Source organism: Anas platyrhynchos, chromosome 1 (genome assembly GCF_047663525.1).
Source record: "Anas platyrhynchos isolate ZD024472 breed Pekin duck chromosome 1, IASCAAS_PekinDuck_T2T, whole genome shotgun sequence".
Classification (NCBI taxonomy): Eukaryota; Metazoa; Chordata; class Aves; order Anseriformes; family Anatidae; genus Anas; species Anas platyrhynchos.
The window spans coordinates 63,227,300-63,245,978 of record NC_092587.1 but is presented as its reverse complement, the minus strand read 5'-3'; the positions used below and the strand labels follow the sequence as shown (position 1 = coordinate 63,245,978).

Sequence of the window (18,679 nt, the reverse complement as noted above, 5' to 3'; positions counted from 1 at the left end):
CCAGTACAAGAGAGACATGGACATACTGGGAAGAGTACAGTGAAGGGCCACCAAGATGATCAAGGGACAGGAGCACCCCTCCTGTGAGATGCTCTGCTTGTTTGGCATGGAGAAGAGCAGGCTTGGGGTAATCTCACCGATGTCTACAAATACCTGAAGAGAAAGCGTACAGAAGATGGAGGCAGGCTCTTTTCAGTGTTCCCCAGTGCCAGGACAAGAGGCAATGGGCACAAACTGGAACACAGGAGGCTCACTCTGAACACCAGGCAGCCCTTCTGTGCTGTGTGGGTTGCCCTGAGAGGCTGTAGAGTCTCTCTCGGTGGAGACCTTCATAAGCCACCTGGACCTGCTCTGGGTTGAGCAGGGGCTTGGACCAGATGGACCCTGAGGTCCCTTCCAACTTCAACCATTCTGTGATTCTAGGCAGGAAGAAAGCAGAAGATATTTTGGATCTGTGCAAGCTGCAGCATTTCAGCTAAAGACAGACTAGACACTTTGCTGCATCTTCCCCGATAAGACAGGAGCTGATAAATCATTGTGCAGCACAGAAGAAATAAGCAGTTTGCTGCCATAACAAATTGAGTCAGTTTAACAAATTTTAAAAGGAATTCAGGGTAGCCAGATTAGAGCATGTTAAAGCATTTCTGATGGAAGGTTAGGTCACACTGCTGTGGGAGATGAGAAGACAGACTCTGGGACATGCGCTGCCCAGGAGAGGTTTATAAACAAGTCTCCTTTTCTCTGTGCTTACAGGGTTTTCATCTTCTTCAAAAGCCATGTGCACAGCTCACTGCCAGAGGCAGCTCCCAAAGGAGATGGACAACTGCTCTGTTCCATTACGGCAATAATTAGCATCCTAAATACACTCTGCCAAGAGCGGTGAACTATTTCAAAGCCTGTGACAGTCACTACTGCCTTTGCACAGTCAACTGGTTCACATCTCCAGACGTTGTATTAGAGATTCCTTGGCCGGGTCTCATTGTCAAGCCTGAACACTCTCCCTGAACTTGCACGTGCCAAAAGCAGACACAGAAAGCAAGTCCCAGAAGGCTGCTGCCTGACTTTAGCAGGACTTTTTAAGCCGCAAGAAAGCCTCAAGTGAGCTCTGATCCAAGGAAAAGTTTGGATATGCTTTCAGCTTTGGCAAACTGTCCTACAATGAGATTGATGGCTGTACAAAATAAGGCAGTAGAAACTATCGCTATTCTAGGTCCTAGAAACAGAAAAATAACAAGATGCTAATAATAGATAGTGACAACCGTGCTGCTTTTACTTGTGGATCTCAACAGCACATGATAGTTTTCCATATCCGTGTGGCTCTCATATCACAACACTAACTAGGGAGAAAGCTAGATGCCCGAGAAACATTTGAAGAACATTCTCTCCAAAGTTGACATGGCAAGGAGATAATTTGCAAATTCTGAATACTTGAAGATCCGTGGAACGATTCCAGGAGCTAATTATGTTTCAGAGGCCTACCTGCAAATGGCAACAAAAGTATTTTCTTTTAATTAGTTGACTAAGTGAATTACATTTTAAATTAATGATCTTCTCTATATTGCTGTTCGTGTCTCTTGGAATTCCAAGGGAGAAAAATCCCTGCCTATAACATCTCCCTCTCATCAGCTAATCTCAGACAAGGCAGAGTATTACTGGTGATGTGATTGGAAGAATCTGCCTCTTAATTGGCAACCAGTTTTCCCCCAGGCTGGTTAACAACATTTGCATTACAGCAGAGTCATTTTTTATTTGCAAATTGAACACGGAAATCCAAGTTTCAGCAGGTGTCAAGTGTTGCTTTTCCCTTCTCAGAATCTCTGGCACACTCAGAAAAACAAAACTTCTGTAGGTAGCAGGTGTTGTCATGGCAATCCAGTTTGTTTAGTTTTAAATTTTTAAGTATAAGTGTACTGTTGCATGCCTTATTTAAGATAAATACAGGATGACTCACATCTAGAACCCATAGCAGAAAACAACTATTTCAACTGATTGCTTCTACTGCAAAAAAATGAAAATAAAGGGTGCTACTTAAAGCCATAAACAATACAACATAAAAATACTTGAGGGATTGTCTGTTACTCTTTGCTGTAATAGAGACTAACGAGCTTGGAAAAGCTCTAGTCTCAGCTCTGCCAAACCCGGACGATCTGAGCACATGAAGATCGTGAGACTAGCTTAAAATATACATATAGTTACAGAAATTTATGAGGAGTTTCATTTGCTATCTGATTTGGGAACATTTTAAGTTTTTTTCCCCAGTTCCCAGGGAACAATTATAGATTTCTTTTCAAAACTGAGTGATCACAAGATTCAGACCATGCCCTACCAAGGCTGCGTGGAAAAGTGAGGGCCAGTGAAACTATTTGTTCTAGCTGCACACAGTGGTGCAACCTACAGCCTGTCCACTTCTGGGACAATGCATCACATCCCCAACAAATAACAGGGGTCCACCTTTCCCCCACAAAACCAGTGGGGTATACATCCACAAATGTAAGGCTTTACTGCACTAAGGATTTTAGCAAGGCAAGAGCAAAAAACATTCTCCTTCTTGGGAAGAAGATGGACCTATCTAGGAGATGGGTACTAGAAGTGCACTAAACTGGTGCTTTGGAAAAGGAGGAGTTGCGTGTAAAAGGGTGGGGGGTCTCAGAAGCAGGAAGAAGATTGTTGTCCTTTCAGAAAACCCTGATGATGTTAATGGTCTTCTCTGAAGGCAGCCTGCCTGTTGCCAGGTACTCAAGGAGCTTTCACTTCAGGTAACGGTGAGAAGCATGCCTTCATTAGGGAAAAGAGCTTCTCACTTGCATTAACAGCTGAAGTAACTTTAGCTCCAGGCTCTATTCATCCACTACAAAGCCCTAAAGCCAAATGTGCTTGATGAGCCACTTCACAACACTGTCCTCCCAGGACACATGTGGCTGCAATTATAACCAGGTGGTGTTATTTAAAGGTATTGTCTTAAAATTGTATGTATTTGCGCTTCCCCTGGGGAGCTGCCAGTCCAATCATACCTTCCCACACGAGTTTATTTTACAGATCTATTTTACATTGTCAGCCTAAACATTTTCTTTTCATAGCCTTAGAAGAAAAATATCGTGCTGTGTCTATCCAGCACATCCTGTGACAGTGAAGTAAGAATACACAAACAAGAGAGAGACTAATTCCAATTTAACATCCAAATCCAAGCATCAGCTAGGCAGAAAATACTCGATATGGGAAAGTGCTTGTGCAGTCCCTTTCATCAAAACTTTCACATCTAGGGGAAAAGAGCTGTCAGTAGTAGAGGATAGGAGCAGAGGAGTACCAAAAGACTGCTGCAACCTGATGAAGAGCAAGGCAACTCCCTGGAAGGTGGGTTGGCATGCAGCAGGGGCACAGGGGAGCACTGGCGGAAGGGCTCTGATCTGGTGAAGGGCTCTAGCAGTTGTGTCAGCTCTGCTAAGAATCTGAAAAATGTCAAATTCTTCAAGAGGAAAGACTTTCAAAGAGCCTGTGCAAATCCTGTGAAACCCAAGCCTGCTGTCAAGACTTGCAATACTGGAAAGCCTGGGACTGATCTCATATCTTTATTCTTCCTCTCCACAGGCCTGTGTGCTGTGAGAGAAGCGTGCCCGGTGATCAAACACTGTGCTCAGCTCACCTCAGCCCCAGCCATCCCTCACCTGGAGCTTCCCAGCCTGCTCCCGAAAAGGCCCACTGAGGCAGCAGGGATGGAAAGTCCTCAGACAGCAGCTGAGATGCCAGTTGCTGATCCTCAGGAAACTAAAAACCCAGAGGTTATAAAGTCACTGTGATAACACTTCTGGAAATGGTCGTTGTACCTCAGAGCATCACCTACCCCTACCCTGTGCAGGCAGGAGTGAAAGGGCCGCCCAGAGCACAGTGCTTTGCCTCAGAGGCTGGTGTGGTGTAGCCTTCATGCATGTGCTATGAAGAACAAAATGCATTGTCTACAGGGGTTGACAGCCTCTGCTTCAGCTGCACCCATCCATCCCAAACACCAGCTTTCAGCAGGGAAGGCTCGTGGCGGAAACAGCACCTCAGCAAGCGCCATGGCCCACCAAAAATGCCTCTCCAGCTGACTTCCAGAAAAGCACTACCTACACCTGCATTTGCTCATTAAACCAAGAAAACTTGGATATACTCAGATTTGAGGATATACTCAAATCTTTCATGTGGCTCTGGGAGGGCAGGTTCCTCGGGGAACATAATGCTACTGTAGGCTGGCCTTTGCTCTGTAGTGTCATCTTCCACACATGCTTCCTCTCCCTTTCCCCCCATCATTACAATAACAACATTTTACATTTAACGTATGACCTGTCTAGCCCTGGGTAGACCTGATAGCAATTCTGACAGACATTGCTGTTTTACTTTTCGTACAGATGTGGGCCCAAATTCTGAGTGCCCAGAGAGATTGTGCATAGGGCTGAAGAAGGTGCACCTTTGGGCACACAGAAGAAAGCCCTGACTAAGCAGGCAGACCTTTTCTACTCAGGAAGCACATCCAAACCCGGCTAATTAAAAGGCTGATGTATTGCAGGGGTCCATTTTAATGCCAACTCCCAGGTTAAGGTCAGTGCAAATCGCATACCAGAGGAGTCACTACTCTTTACTGCCTTGGTAGAAGTGGCTGGCACAGAGACCCACATCTCCAGCACGGGACTGCCATGTGCCTCTCTGCAGTTCATCCCCTTGGATGCTGCAACCACAACGATTAAATGCTCCAAAATCAGTCACAAATCCATATGAAAACACCTATGTGCCCTTTCTTAACTATAGATAAAAATTCTTATAAGCATTTCTTCAGCTTTCTGCAGGACTGAATTCTCATTTACCTGCTTGAAACACCAAAGAAAAGCAGAAAGCCAGCTTACAGAGAGAACAGTTCAACCAGAGGACAATGTCATCAAGGCAGAAATGTGTTAACTATTTAATGCAACAACACAAACCAGACTGCTTCATGACCAGAGTGATCAGCCAAGGGACAACACGAGGCTAATGCCGGAAGAAGTTAATAAAACTTGACTTCCAAAGATACAGTTAGGAAGAAATACATTTTCTTAGTTTGCAATTACTGGCAGGATTTAATGTTTCACACACCTTAAGACATGCTGTACAGTGGGCTTTTTTCCTTGTCTTACCACAGTGCTAGTAACACAATCTGTTTGTTCGGAGGCCTCCTACTTCTTTCCCCTCAAGAATGGGGGAATAAAGAAACGTTGTGCAAAACGTCTGAAGCGTGACAGCTCACCAGTCAACACCCTGCTAATACTCTAGCTGCACTTCAGCACACAGATTGCACAAAGCTCTCCAAACCTTTCTAATTGCTTTCTTCCCCAACTTTCATTTAATTCAAGCAAGAATTTTCTAACAGAGGTTTGGGATTGGTTTTTGTATCACAACTGCTTTCCCATTGCAGATGTTGGGACGCCACAAGTCACAGTGACTGGAAATCTGTGTTCTCTAGGGTAGGTCACTGGAGAAGCTACTTATTTTCTGTAGCATACAAGATTGTAATGGCAGTGCTTAGGAACAGTGGGATTCCCAACACTTTCATTTCTGCCTCAGCTGGGAGAGGGAACGATGGACAGATTTCTTCTCATATCACCCTTGCCAAAGCAACACACTGGAGCGAATGTGGTTTTCATTTATCTCACTGGGAGTTTTAAGGTATTTGGGAATATTAGAAAATCCATCACCTTTCAGGGATGGAAAGTCATTTTCTGACTCGTAAAGAGTTTATTTGAATCCCCACTCACATGTAAGATTGTAACTCAGTGAACATACTGAACAGTGTTTTTTTTGTTGTTGTTTTTTTTTTTTTTTTTAAGATTGAAAAACTCACTATTTCACAATGTTTCTTCTTCCAAATAGTTAATCAATTCTCTGTCTACATTAATATAGTCTCTCTCAACACCATCCAAGATTGCATACAGGTTAAACACTACATATGGTCATGTTCTAGGGCCAAACTGCACCACACAAACAGAATGCCCAGACTAAGACCCTCTATCCAGCAGTGACCAAAAATTAATGACAATCAGAGCATAGAAGAAAAGGATAAGATGGTACTTTTTTTCCTAGTTTCTAGCTACCAGGTTGGATGTGGTTTCTGCATATTTAGTAGCCTGTATATCTTTTTTGTTTGTTTTCTTGTTTTGTTTTTTATTTTTTTAAATAGACCAGAAAACCCTCTTCGAGCCTGCATAAACTTTAAGCACAGACACAACATTCTACAGAACAAGCTCCCCAGATCAGTTATCTGTTGCAAGCCACATCCTTGGCTTGTTTTGAACCTGTTATCCTCTTAGATTTTTCTCATATTCTTTAATTTCTATATGCTCCCCTCCTCTACACAATTATAGATACAGAGACCTCCTTCCTAGCCTCGGTCACCTAATTTACATTACAAGCATTGTATGGCCTGAAAAAATCTGACCTCTTTAGCCAATACTTTTTCAAACCCAACCATAACTCACTTCTACCCCTACTCTTTGCCATTCTCTAATAATCCTTGACAGCTTTGGGACACACCATACCCGTACAGCCCAACACCTGATGCAGAAACCTTGCAAGAGTTAACAACACTCCTTGGGGTTCATCCTATGCCAGGCAAGACCCCAACTCCAGATCTAACCTCATATATTTCACAACGACTGCCACACACTTCCAAACTATTTTTTTATTCCATTTGTTGTCATCAGCCTTCTTCCTAGCCCTATAGACTTGGCAAAGTCTTAACATAACTTTCAGTCCTGCTGAAAACCATAACATTTACCCTGGCAAGGCATGCACAGTAACCACATTTCCAGCTCAGTGCAAACGAAGACTTGTGCTTGCAAGCAGAAACCTCCATTTGTGCTGTCTGATTTTCAGACTTACAACTCCTCTGCTGCCTGAGCCACTAACCCTTATTTCAGCTGTACTTCAGGCATTAGCAGCCACCTCAACACTGGCCTTGCTTTTGGCTTCATGGGCTTTGTCTTTTTTGTCACGTAACATTCTCAGTCTCCAGTCCCAGGTGAACTTGAAGCCACTTGGCCTCATACTGTAACCCCATTACCATACTCCATCCAGCCTCAGAGCTGCTGCAAATCTTGATACCAAACCTAACTTACCTACTTTTACAACTCACCCAAACTGCAAATAACATCCTGGCTTTACCCTCAGTACTATGAGCTGCCTTCAAAACCTCACTAAAGCTTCACAGAATCACAGAATCACAGAATCACAGAATCTCTAGGTTGGAAGAGACCTCAAGATCATCGAGTCCAACCTCTGACCTAACACTAACAGTCCCCACTAAACCATATCCCTAAGTTCTACATCTAAACGTCTTTTGAAGACTTCCAGGGATGGTGACTCAACCACCTCCCTGGGCAGCCTGTTCCAATGTCTAACAACCCTTTCAGTAAAGAAATTCTTCCTAACATCTAACCTAAAACTCCCCTGGCGCAACTTTAGCCCATTCCCCCTCGTCCTGTCACCAGGCACATGGGAGAACAGGCCAACCCCCATCTCGCTAGAGCCTCCTTTAATATACTTATACAGAGTGATAAGGTCACCCCTGAGCCTCCTTTTCTCTAGGCTGAACAAGCCCAGCTCCTTCAGCCGCTCCTCATAGGACTTGCTCTCCAGGCCCCTCACCAGCTTCGTCGCCCTTCTCTGGACCCGCTCAAGCACCTCGATGTCCTTCTTGTAGCGAGGGGCCCAAAACTGAACACAGTACTCGAGGTGCGGCCTCACCAGAGCCGAGTACAGGGGGACGATCACCTCCCTAGCCCTGCTGGTCACAGTGTTTCTGATACAAGCCAGGATGCCGTTGGCCTTCTTGGCCACCTGAGCACACTGCTGGCTCATATTCAGCCGACTGTCCACCATCACTCCCAGGTCCTTCTCTGCCTGGCAGCTCTCCAGCCATTCCTCTCCCAGCCTGTAGCTCTTCTTGGGGTTATTGCGCCCCGATCGCCTTCTCACACCAACTTCCCATATCCTGCTAATGCAGGTGTCCACAACTAAGGATCGCACGCTGTTCAGCAGCTTCCCCAAGGCTGGACCATAACAAAAAACTCTCCTATGTGACGGGACACCCACCAGCCAGGCAAGTGACCACGCATACCAACACCTACCTGGATCTTGAATATCCTCAAGCATCTTCAAGGATCTTGAATATCCTAGACCCTAAGTTAATGTCACCCCTAACACCAGGGCCACCATGTTTTATCACCTCCAAATCCACCCTCAAGCATTTTACTGTTTTAACACCTCCTATTTCTACCCTGTTGAAATACAAGGCATTAAAAGCAATCTCTTCTCTTCTGCCTCCTCCTTTCCTGCACCTAAGCTGAATGCCAGGGATGGGTTTTCTGGATGGAAGATACAGGTTTCTACGGAAGTTGGCTGAAGTGAGGGTTAGGATCAAGCTCAGAAGACATGGAAGAGCCAGGCTAACTGCAAGGCTTTAGAATCCCTCCAGAGAAACAATAATGGTTTTCACTTGGAAGGGTTTCTGCAGTGACTTTTCATGATGTTTGGTGCAGACAAGTTGCTGGACTGCAGGTGAGGCCAGGGCTGCTGCTGGGGCCAGTGCAGAGGTCAGCCAGCAGCACTCTCACTTGTCCTTCACAGGGCTGTTAATAAAAACAGTCACTGTTTCATACCCCAAGAAGCTTAGCTTTGGGGTTTAAAAACCTTCCCCAGTCACTGGATGATATAAAGAGACAAACACCCAAAAGACATTTGCAGCACAAAATAAGGAATTGGAATCAGCCCAGGATCACTTAGGACTTGATGACCCCCGTCTTAGCATAAACATATCAAAAAGGGACAGCAGCAAAACCTTCACGCTGTGCAGCACAGAGTCTGGTATTAACGACTCTGCCAGAAATGCTGTGAACAGATCAGAGCTTTCTAAATCAGACAACTTGCTTCCTGGAAGCACTTTTAGCCTTGATGGTAATAGGAGCTGTTGTCACATTATCATAAAGGTCTCCCAAATGAGATCCAGCCCGACTCTGCAGCAGATGTTGAATAAGAATTTCTTGATCTTAACCTGTGTCTCAGCTGCAATTCTACTGCTAGAATTAGGAGCCAATGAAGCCAGAAAATGACAGAAAAGGACCATTCTTGTTTCACTTACGACACCAGGAATTTCCTCCAGAAGCCTCCAAAGAGTCTTTCCCCAGTTTAGTAGCAAACCACAACAATCAGTTATGCACGTGGCCCTGTCTTAAGAGGAAGCCAACTTCCCAACACTTTCTTGGAGCACTGGTCTGGCTAGGTCTGGAGGGAAGAGCTAAATAGCAGAAACTAATACCCTGCAGGTCAGGTCCAGCAGAGACAGAGGGATGTGGCATCAGCCCACCTAACCATACAGCAGGTCGCTGGCAAGGAAAAAAAAATCATTTTGTGTCAAGTTTAAGTATTTATGTATCTTTAGAAAAAAAAGAAAAGTGGTGATAAAATAACAGAATAAAAATCTGTTAACACAAATTTCAAGTTCCTTGTTTTTATTACATATGGCAGCCCATCCTATGCTCAGCCAGAACTGTGCACCAGCAGGGCAGTACCACATGCCACCAGGATCCCACCTTCTACCTTCACAGTCCTGATCAGTCACCCCTCTTACACAAACTTCAGCTGAAGCTAAAACTCTAAATACTTGCATCCAGGAACAGCCAGTTTTAACATTTAGGCCTCAGTCACTGGGCTTTCCAGTCCCATGCTCAGACAACGGAACTATACACTTGGGGCTTTGCATAAAAATAAATCCATAATTTTCAGTAAGAAAGGATGTAACAGAACTCTCCAGGAACTGGAGCACGCTTTGGGGTTCAAATAACGCTGATTGTTTTCTATTCTAAACAGAGCAATAAGGAGAAGTAATTAAGTTAAGACAACAAAACAAGCCTTCTCATTTACCATCTGTAAAACATTTTACTGCAAGGAAAAAATAATGCCATGACAACAGTTTTGAAAACTTTTGTTTGATTAGTGGTGTACCTCGTCAGCAGATAGGGTGAGAATGAAGCTGGATTGTCCTGTTCTGAAAACATTGGCATGGATCCTCCCATTATCCAGAGGCGGAAATACAAAACGAGAATCACCTTCAAAGAAGAACATCCAGGTTAGTAATGTGCTGCTAAGAGGAACTAAGGCCTCTGCCAAATATTTTTTTTGATAGCTCTCTTGGCGCTGTGCTGTGCTCAGAAGAGAGTCAGCTCAGCTGTTTAGGCAAAAATCAATTCTGACAGCCCGTGCAGGTGGCAAAATTCAACTCCGAGGCCCTTGTGTTTACCTTCCCAAGCATCTGAAGCCCACAGGCAGGGGAAGAGTCCATTTCAAGGGCTTACACAGGCAGGGTGCAAGTCTTTTCTGCTCAGGGTAGCCAAGCCTACCCTGGCTTCCCAGGCTCAAGCAACCCCGAGCCCCACTGCCCCCCTTTCCATCCCACCAGCCACCACCTCCATGCAGACCTCAGGATTGCTGCAGTGCAAAGCCCTGGGAGCAAGAACTTGTGTCGTAAGGCAAGAGCACTGATCTTGTGGACACCAGCGTGAGGACTATGAATATACAAGTGACAAACGTGTCAGCTCTCAGCACAGACAGCACGCTGCGTTGTCCTCCCCGCTTCACATGTAGCATTACTCAGAGGAACCAGCATATCGCAGCTACCCACAACAAAAGCAGGATTTCGAAGGACAAATCCATCACCCTGCTTTGGCTCAGACTGTGGAGTTTAGCCACTGACCTCTAACTAAATGCAGAGGGAAATACAGGGCTCGTGTCTTAAAGCTATTACTATTCACTCATGCTGGCACAGGTCTAAGGACAAGCTCCATCGATGTTTCTCATGCTGTGTAATCCTAATTTCTGGAAGGACTTCTGTGGGCTGGCAGCTCACCACCTTTCTGGGAACCACTTGTCACTGCAGGACAAACGAGGGGATTTGGCACCTTGAGGAGCACGGGGATGGGGAGTTGCACACCCAGCAGACCCAGCGTTGTGGTGGTGCTTTTCTCCCCGACAACATGTCAAGTGCTGCTTGCACACCAGGAATTTGCAGGCAGAGCTGTTCTTGCAACTCTGCACAAGCCCTGCTATGAAACTAACAGCACGCCACTGAGAAGTCAGGATTTGCCAGTCAGCCCAGTGCCACAGGTTCCCCCTGTACTCAGGGCAGGAAATGCCTGCAGATGATTACACTGTTGTAATGGCAACCACTACAAATTAAAAGAAAGTTTGAACCAAAACCATAGAGCCTTGTTTCTGCCCAGATGAAGTTTTCTAGATTGTTTCCCAAGACTAACTTTGCATTAGCATCCATCATCTCAGCTTTACGGCTCTTTTGGGGTACTCCCATTAATACTCATTCTCATCACATGGAAATACATAGCCAAGCCCATTCATACTTACATAGCTTATTACCAGGGCAGCTCTCTTCAAAAACGGCCTTGCAGTATACAAGAAATTCTGGTTGTTATTTGCAGTAAGGTAGCTGAAACATAAGGAAATGTAGTTTTGAAATACTTTCAAACAATAGCTCATTTTTCAAACTAGAAAAAAGCTGTGCATTCATTTAACCACCCGCAACTACCTTGCTATAATAATCACACCCCTTCTAGTCTTCAAAGCCTTTTCCAGGTGAAAACTTCACCTGGAAAATAGAGACCACTTGACATAATAATAATATATAAGACACTGCAGTCTCCCCCACAAAATCTGATTTTTATTTTTTAATTACCAGTTAACTCCTTAATCCTCAGGAAAACCCATTCGTCTCACTGAGCTTGCTGTGCTCAGTCTCCCAGAAGAATACACGGAGGCACATTTTTAAAAGGTCAACCAAACACATTCAATTTCAGGCCATGATTAAAATGCAAAAACTCCTTGTTCCCAGCTCACTACTCAGTCTCTAGAGATGGGAAGAACTGTCTAGTACAACTCAACTTACTTCAAGAATTTTTTTTAAAAGTGTATTCTGCATACTTTTTCCATTACAAGCCTACTGACAAGGTGTTATAATAATTAACTGCACAGAGACAAACACACAGGTGGCTTATTGTTATGGGAGTGCTCATGAAAACCTTCCTTCTTCTCAATGAATAAAATTAAACTGTATCTGGAGCCAAAGCTACACATTTCTTTTAACACAGGGTAGAAGCACTCGCCCAATTCCAAGGAGCGTTCTTAATATAACGAACGGTGGCATCCCTATGCCATTAATTCAATGTTTATTCCATTTCTATGGAACTTGATAGAGTTTTTGTCACTGTAATAAAGTGCTGAGAAACAAAAAGAAATACAGAAGAGATGATAAGAATATTTTAAGCAGAGAGGAACTAGAAAACCATTGGAAACTTGACAGATAATTTTAAGAAGTTACAAATAAGAAGTAAACAAAATAAATTCAGAGCCCAAACATTTGCAGGGGCTTCTGTGTAACAAATACTCAGTACCGGGATACTCTATTTAAATGATTTACAAAAACTACAGAATGAATCACACCACCTGCACACACGTTAGGTTTCCAAGTATGACAGCATCATACATTTCCCCTATGAACATCTAGCATATAAACGTATTTCCTTCCCACATTCCTCAGCACAGTTTATCATCTGATTGCTTCCACCCTTCGAGTCTCAGAAGAAAACAGAACTGTAACACTTCCTAATGCCGCCCAGGGTATTTAATATCTGGCTTTTTGTTCACATTTTCTATACTAGGAAGTTTGCAGCCCTGGTCACCATGGAAAGATCGATAAAAAATTGCACTGCGAACAAAGGCAACAGGGGCAAAGCCAGCAAGGAGCAGTCAGCATTTCACATCAAGAAAGCAGGACATTTGGGTGCCCTCTACAAAATAGCCCTTCTTTAGAAAACTTTCCACGTCATGCCTAACACTCAGTAACCAGGCCATACATCGTAAGCAAAGCCAAATGACTTTGCATCTTTGGTGTCTACTTATTTCCAAATGTTGACATTTAAGTTCAGGCTCTGACTTAAATGTCAGCTGAGTCTTCAAGGGCTGAACTCTGCAAAGTGCAAAGTTTTTTGAGCTCCCACTGACTTCAGTCAGGCTGAAGCAAGTACAAGTGAGATGAAACCAAGTCTTCAGCTTTCCCTCTCCATGAAAGGTCAGGTTGGCCTTCAAGTGTTCACCATGGCCCTGCTCCAAAACCCACCGCAGCCAAAGGGAAAGGCTCTCGGTGACTTTAATAGCCTTTGGATCAAACCCTGCTCTTTTGTTCCCATTGGAACCCTTCATGAAACTCAATTCCCTTATGGTTTCCGGCAAGAACAGAAGTGTTAGGTTGCATTTTGTTTATATTTTTGTTGGGTGGAGGGAGGAGAGCCCTCTATTAATCACACTGCCTGGCCCTTTTCATGACAAAGAACCTGTTTTCACTTGCTTGAAGTTTTAACTAGCTGTAACACTTTGGGGAGAAATTTTCCATTACAAATATTTGGTTTAGGTGGAATTATTCTGGAAAAAAAAAAAAAAAAGAGCAGCCCGAACAGTTCAGCTCCCCCCCTCCTAAGACTTCAACTAGAGACAGAGGAGTACTTTTGCCAGTGTTATGAAGTTTGCCAACTTCGTCCCCAAGAAACCGTATCACCTCGCACCAGTGACCTGAAACTGGTGAGGCTGCCATCACCTCCACGCCATGTGGCCACCACCTCCAGACCAGCCACAGGCCCACGGGAAGCACCCACGGGGAGGTGGAGGACACAGACTTTGCACATGCTGGGCAAGGATCTCACATGCAAGAAATCATTCTCAGTTGGCTCTTTCATCCTTGATGGCACAGCATAGGAACTCCTAACAACATCGTGGTTTTGATTTTTTTTTTGTCTGCCTCTATCTCGCACCTTCCTCGCAGCAAGCGTAACACTACACAGAAGCTACCAAACACAGTTTCAAGGCACGAGTTTATCTGCAAGTCAAAGTTAATCTGAAGTGCTCTGCAGAATTATAGGTAGATCCTTGGGTAGCTCTGGCCACTGCAGAGCAGGACTTTTGAAAGCATTTCAGAGAACCCTCACTGGGCTCTCTCAGTTTGTGTTTGTGGAACAGTAATATCTCCATGAGGAAAAAAAACAAAACAAACAAAAAAAAACAAACCTTTAGGTAGACACTAACTGCAAATCACCACTCTGTGCTGAAGAGCAGATGAGCTGCAAGCAAGCAGGCACCAGAATGCAACCAACGCGTAGGTGGGAACAGGTGAAGCAAGAGAGCTCAGAGAGCCCTTAACTTTCCAATCCATCCTCCAAATGCTTTTGCTACTTTGCAGCTTTGGTTAAGAAATGCTTCTTCCTGTGACAGTTCAACTGAGAAGCCGATTATTCCATTTTCAGGAAGCTCTGAGGTCTGCCTGGGAGCAGGTGGCATTGCTCAGTGCTTGATGTTTGACTGTCTGCCCATTAACTCAGCCTGCACGAGTGGCACAAACGTACAGGTTCCCTCAATGCATCCGAGCTTTACAAGAACTGTGTGGTTTTCAGAGCACCTTACAGGGCCTGCTACTTGGTTGAGGAAAGGTAAGCAGGAAAACAGCTGATGTCTGGCGTGGGCAAGGAACAATACTCAGTTTGTGTATTGAAGTCAAATGAACTGCAAAAGGCACCTGGATGTGGACATTTGCTAAATGTCAGGGACACAGAGCATGTGCAACAGACCCATGGTAAATTTAGATGCATTGCAAGCTGCAAATTATGCAGAACTTCCCCCAGACAGCCTTAGGATCAGCTCAAGCTCTTGATTTTGCCTTCCACTAGGACAAGCAAAGAAACTGCTGTTACAAAAGGCCAACTGTTTCATACCTGTTTAAAACGGCTGCATTGCAGAAAGCCCTTTACAGGTCAGATTTCTGTGCATTTGCTGCCAAATACCCCACTGCTAATGGGAACCGCTCCCTATCACCTGCTCCACCCCGACCCTTGTAACGTGGCTCGCGGTGCCAAAACACACACACAGGTATTCCCACGTGGGAGTGGGCATGGGACATACGGAGGAAAACTGCACTGACGGTAGCTCCACGCAGCAAAACACAACCTCCAGAGCATAAAAGGAGGTGAACATTTCAAGACGTGGCTCTCACAGATTTTCACGATGAAAAGATAAAGTTAGGGCAAGAAATCCAGATCACTGGGTTCGCTGCCTGGGTGTGAAAAGAGCACGTTTGGACACAGAGGTTCCACCTCTGCTTCACGCCAGCTTCCCCACAGAGCAAACCAGCATGTAGCTGGCTACTAGCTATCATTTAAAAGCCTTTCAGGAATACTCCCTGAAGCAACCAGGATCACAACAAACAATAAATCCAGGGAGCGCTTAATAAAGCGGGGACCTCTCTCACACAGCTCAAACGCGGGCCAAGACAGATCTTTGGCAGCTCCGGCTTCCTGCGAAGCACGGCTCATCCTGACATCAATTCCATCATCGGAGCGCTCGTGGATCTGGTAATTGAAGCCAGCAGGGTAGGTGGCCTAGTAAAACTCAACACCGCACAGTTTACAGCAGTGTAAACTTCGCTGGTACCAGATGGACTCGGTGTTAATCAAAACAAACTTTGCGGAGAAGCAGACAGCTTTTTAATTTGTCTTCGCCGTTGAAGGCACCTAGAGTTTACAGACAAGAGTGGGACAGCTTCTCAGCTGCAGCTAATTGCCATGACACTGCGAGCGATCACAAACCGCTATCAGCAACACATTTATCCCACGCTGGAGCTGACTCAGTTTCGGTGTAAAATGTGAGCTCACTCCTGTGTTCCCTTTGAAAGCTTTCTCGAGGGAGAGAAACAAGCAATTAAGACGTATGGTGGATGCTACCCATCGGGGACATCTAAAAGACCAACCTACACAGGGCTGAACAAGCTTTGGCATTTGGAGATCTTGTTTTGGCCAGGTCCCTCTGCTGTGAGAGGATCGTCACTCCCATTTATATTCTTCTCCTTGGGAGGCAGATCCCACTCCCAGCAACCGCCAGTGTTTTGAACGAACCCTTTGGAAACCCCTAATATTAGGGAAGACATTAGAGGAGGAAAATAAAGGCAAGGTTTTATACAATGTTTATCTATTCCTAATTCCTGATAAGAGTTAGACACCTCTAATCGAGGCATTTTTCAACTTCGAAGGGAGCTTTTTTAAGCGAATGTCGAAGTTTTAGATAATTGGTGGATGGACACCTCAGCAGTTGGTCAGACTCCCCTTCTGAGAAGGCAGGATTTTTACAGGAGCCACATTTTGTCTATAGAGACCATCCTTACCTTTTCTACATACAGATGACTTCCTTACAATCTGTCTAGCCAACTACATCTTAAATTGGGAAAGGCACTTCTCAGCTTAATTTGGCCTATATTCCTCCTTGAGGAGGACCATAAAGAGTATGTGATAGCCGAGGGAGAAAACAGGAGTGAAAATCTGTTGTGGAATTAAAAATACAAACGAAAAATAAATATACATATATTCTAAACATGTCTGTATTTTTCAATTGTTTAAAAATACCTGTCAACACAGGAAATGAATTATCAGTCCTAGCTACAACTTTTTCAAGTGAGAAGAAAGAAAAGCCCTCCTGCTTCCCAATTTATGAGCAGTCCTGACATCCCCTGCAGCATACATGCAGTATCCTTGCTCCTTCTCTCCCTGGAGAGCCTTAAACCCCCAGCCACCGCTACCCACGCAGACCCAGATGCATAAACACACACAAACAGAAGCAGTTTTACTGACTCCTTAAAAGCCACTGAGAGATTTTATGGAAGTCACAAGTGTTTTAACTCATTTGCACTGATACTGGCACACATGCTTCATGGGCTTTTTCAGTCGTGACTGAAAATTTAGCATTCTTGCCCTTTATTGGATTTCTAGGCAAAACAGTGCAGGGTATAACTGTGCTGGCACATATAGCCAGGGTGACCCACCTTGTGGCCTTCCTCTACACTGTTAGGCATCACCTACCTTGTTCTGCATTGGGTAAAAGTAGAGGGAGAAAACTGGGAGGAAGAGAGAAAGGCACAGTAAGGGTACAGGAAGAAAAAGAAAAAAAAAGGAAAGAAAGAAAATAGCAAAACACCCTTAACCGATCAAAGATGTGACCAAGAAGATGAAAGAGGGCTTCCCTTCATACCAGACATTCCACCGACGCGACGAGGAGACAAGGTGGAGCAGGGCTAACAGGAAAAATAAGACCTCATCAAAGCACAGCCACCTTCCACCACATCTCAGGAAACCAAAGCACCGTGCCTGCAATTTGAAAACTCTCATTGATTTCAGACATTTTATTTCCTCTGCATCACACACACCTGAGGCCTTGAAACCCACCATTAGGCTGGTTATTTCCCATCCCAGGTCTGCTAAGGACTGGTACAGTGTATTTCATGTAACCACATTACAAGGGGCACTGACAGCAGTGCCTAAGCTTCAGCTGCTCCACGCATTCACCTACAACCCCCTGTTTTCTGTTGCTTGTTCTTTTTTCTAAGCTTTATTCATTCAGGCTGAAGGTCTTCCATTCCAGGAGTTTGTGTCAAGCTGAATTTACTTACTTCCTCGAAGCTCTCAGGTACAACAGTTAGAGCATTTCTGGAAAAGTGATCAGAGAAAATCATTGCTTTGTCTCTGTCAGTGAGTCACGCAACCATTTCGTTTAGAAAGCTTCCATGGTTGCGTACTTTGGAGCAAGGGCTTGAAATTTGGCAGAGGAACTACAGAGATGTGCCTGCTGTTGCTTCCACTGACATCTCACTCCACTTCTGGGCACATGACAAGCCACTGAGGGGTAAAAATCTCTATCTGCACTCCTGACTTGAGAGTTGTATCAATTCCCCAGGGTCTCTGACACCATCGGGAGCAGCAGCAGACTCTCTTTCCAATTGCTCCTGCAAAGCAACTGAGATCTGAGCCTCTCTCCAGCTGTGCTTGTACCCAGCCTGGAGGAGAGCATCTGCTCGGACAGCAGAGGACTGAATGTTTGTGGCTAAGAGGCTACCTGAGTATTACAAGGAAGAGGGGGGATAAAGAAGAAAGAAGGGACGGTAGGCATGATGAGGAAAGGTACAGGAGGAAAGAGGAGACAGAACCGGAGAGAAAAAGAAGAAAAGGACAGAGATACAGCAGGACACACAGAGCTCTGCTGCTACCAAAGATCCAGCAGCAGTATCCAAGAAACCTGCTGCCACTGGAGCTCACTTTGTCACATCCCCAGTGAGCACTTAGGAGATGAGCTGTAGCACAGGAGGCTGCTTCAGAAAGCAGCTGTGCTTTCGCCTAACCACTCCAGCATGAGCAGATGGACCTGAAAACACAGAGGACAGCCAGGACTCCTCCAGACTGACTACTGCCTCTGTGTCTCTGCACAGAGAAGAGCTGGCAGCTCTCGAACACAGGCTCCCCCAAAACGCAGCACAGCACCCAGCTCACTCCACCAGAGCCAGACTTGGTAAAGGGGCTGCCTGCAGACCCACTGCATGCTGATAGGAGTGTGGGGGCTGTGAGGTGTGTAAAACAGGCTCCCTAGTCACAAAAAAAACCCTACTTTAATGAGAAAAGAGGTGGTTATCTTCCAGTCATGCATGAGGCTCCATTACTGCGAGTGGAAATTATTGAGGTGTCCCTGGGAAGCAAGTGTCTTAGTAAACATTTACAAACAAACCATAAAAGATGAGGAGGCCTGCTGCACT

General features: G+C 45.0%; 1 protein-coding gene across 1 annotated transcript in view; it reads right to left on the bottom strand.

Moving 5' to 3' along the window:
- The window catches only part of TMTC1 (transmembrane O-mannosyltransferase targeting cadherins 1), a 148,314-nt gene that overhangs the window by 82,462 nt on the left and 47,173 nt on the right, over positions 1 to 18,679 (bottom strand). Inside the window, exons 6-7 of the mRNA XM_027469147.3 lie at positions 11,416 to 11,497; positions 10,003 to 10,106 (exon numbers count right to left, since the gene is read on the bottom strand). Coding sequence (XP_027324948.2) covers positions 10,003 to 10,106; positions 11,416 to 11,497 — 186 coding nt within the window. The remainder of the gene's footprint in view (positions 1 to 10,002; positions 10,107 to 11,415; positions 11,498 to 18,679) is intronic.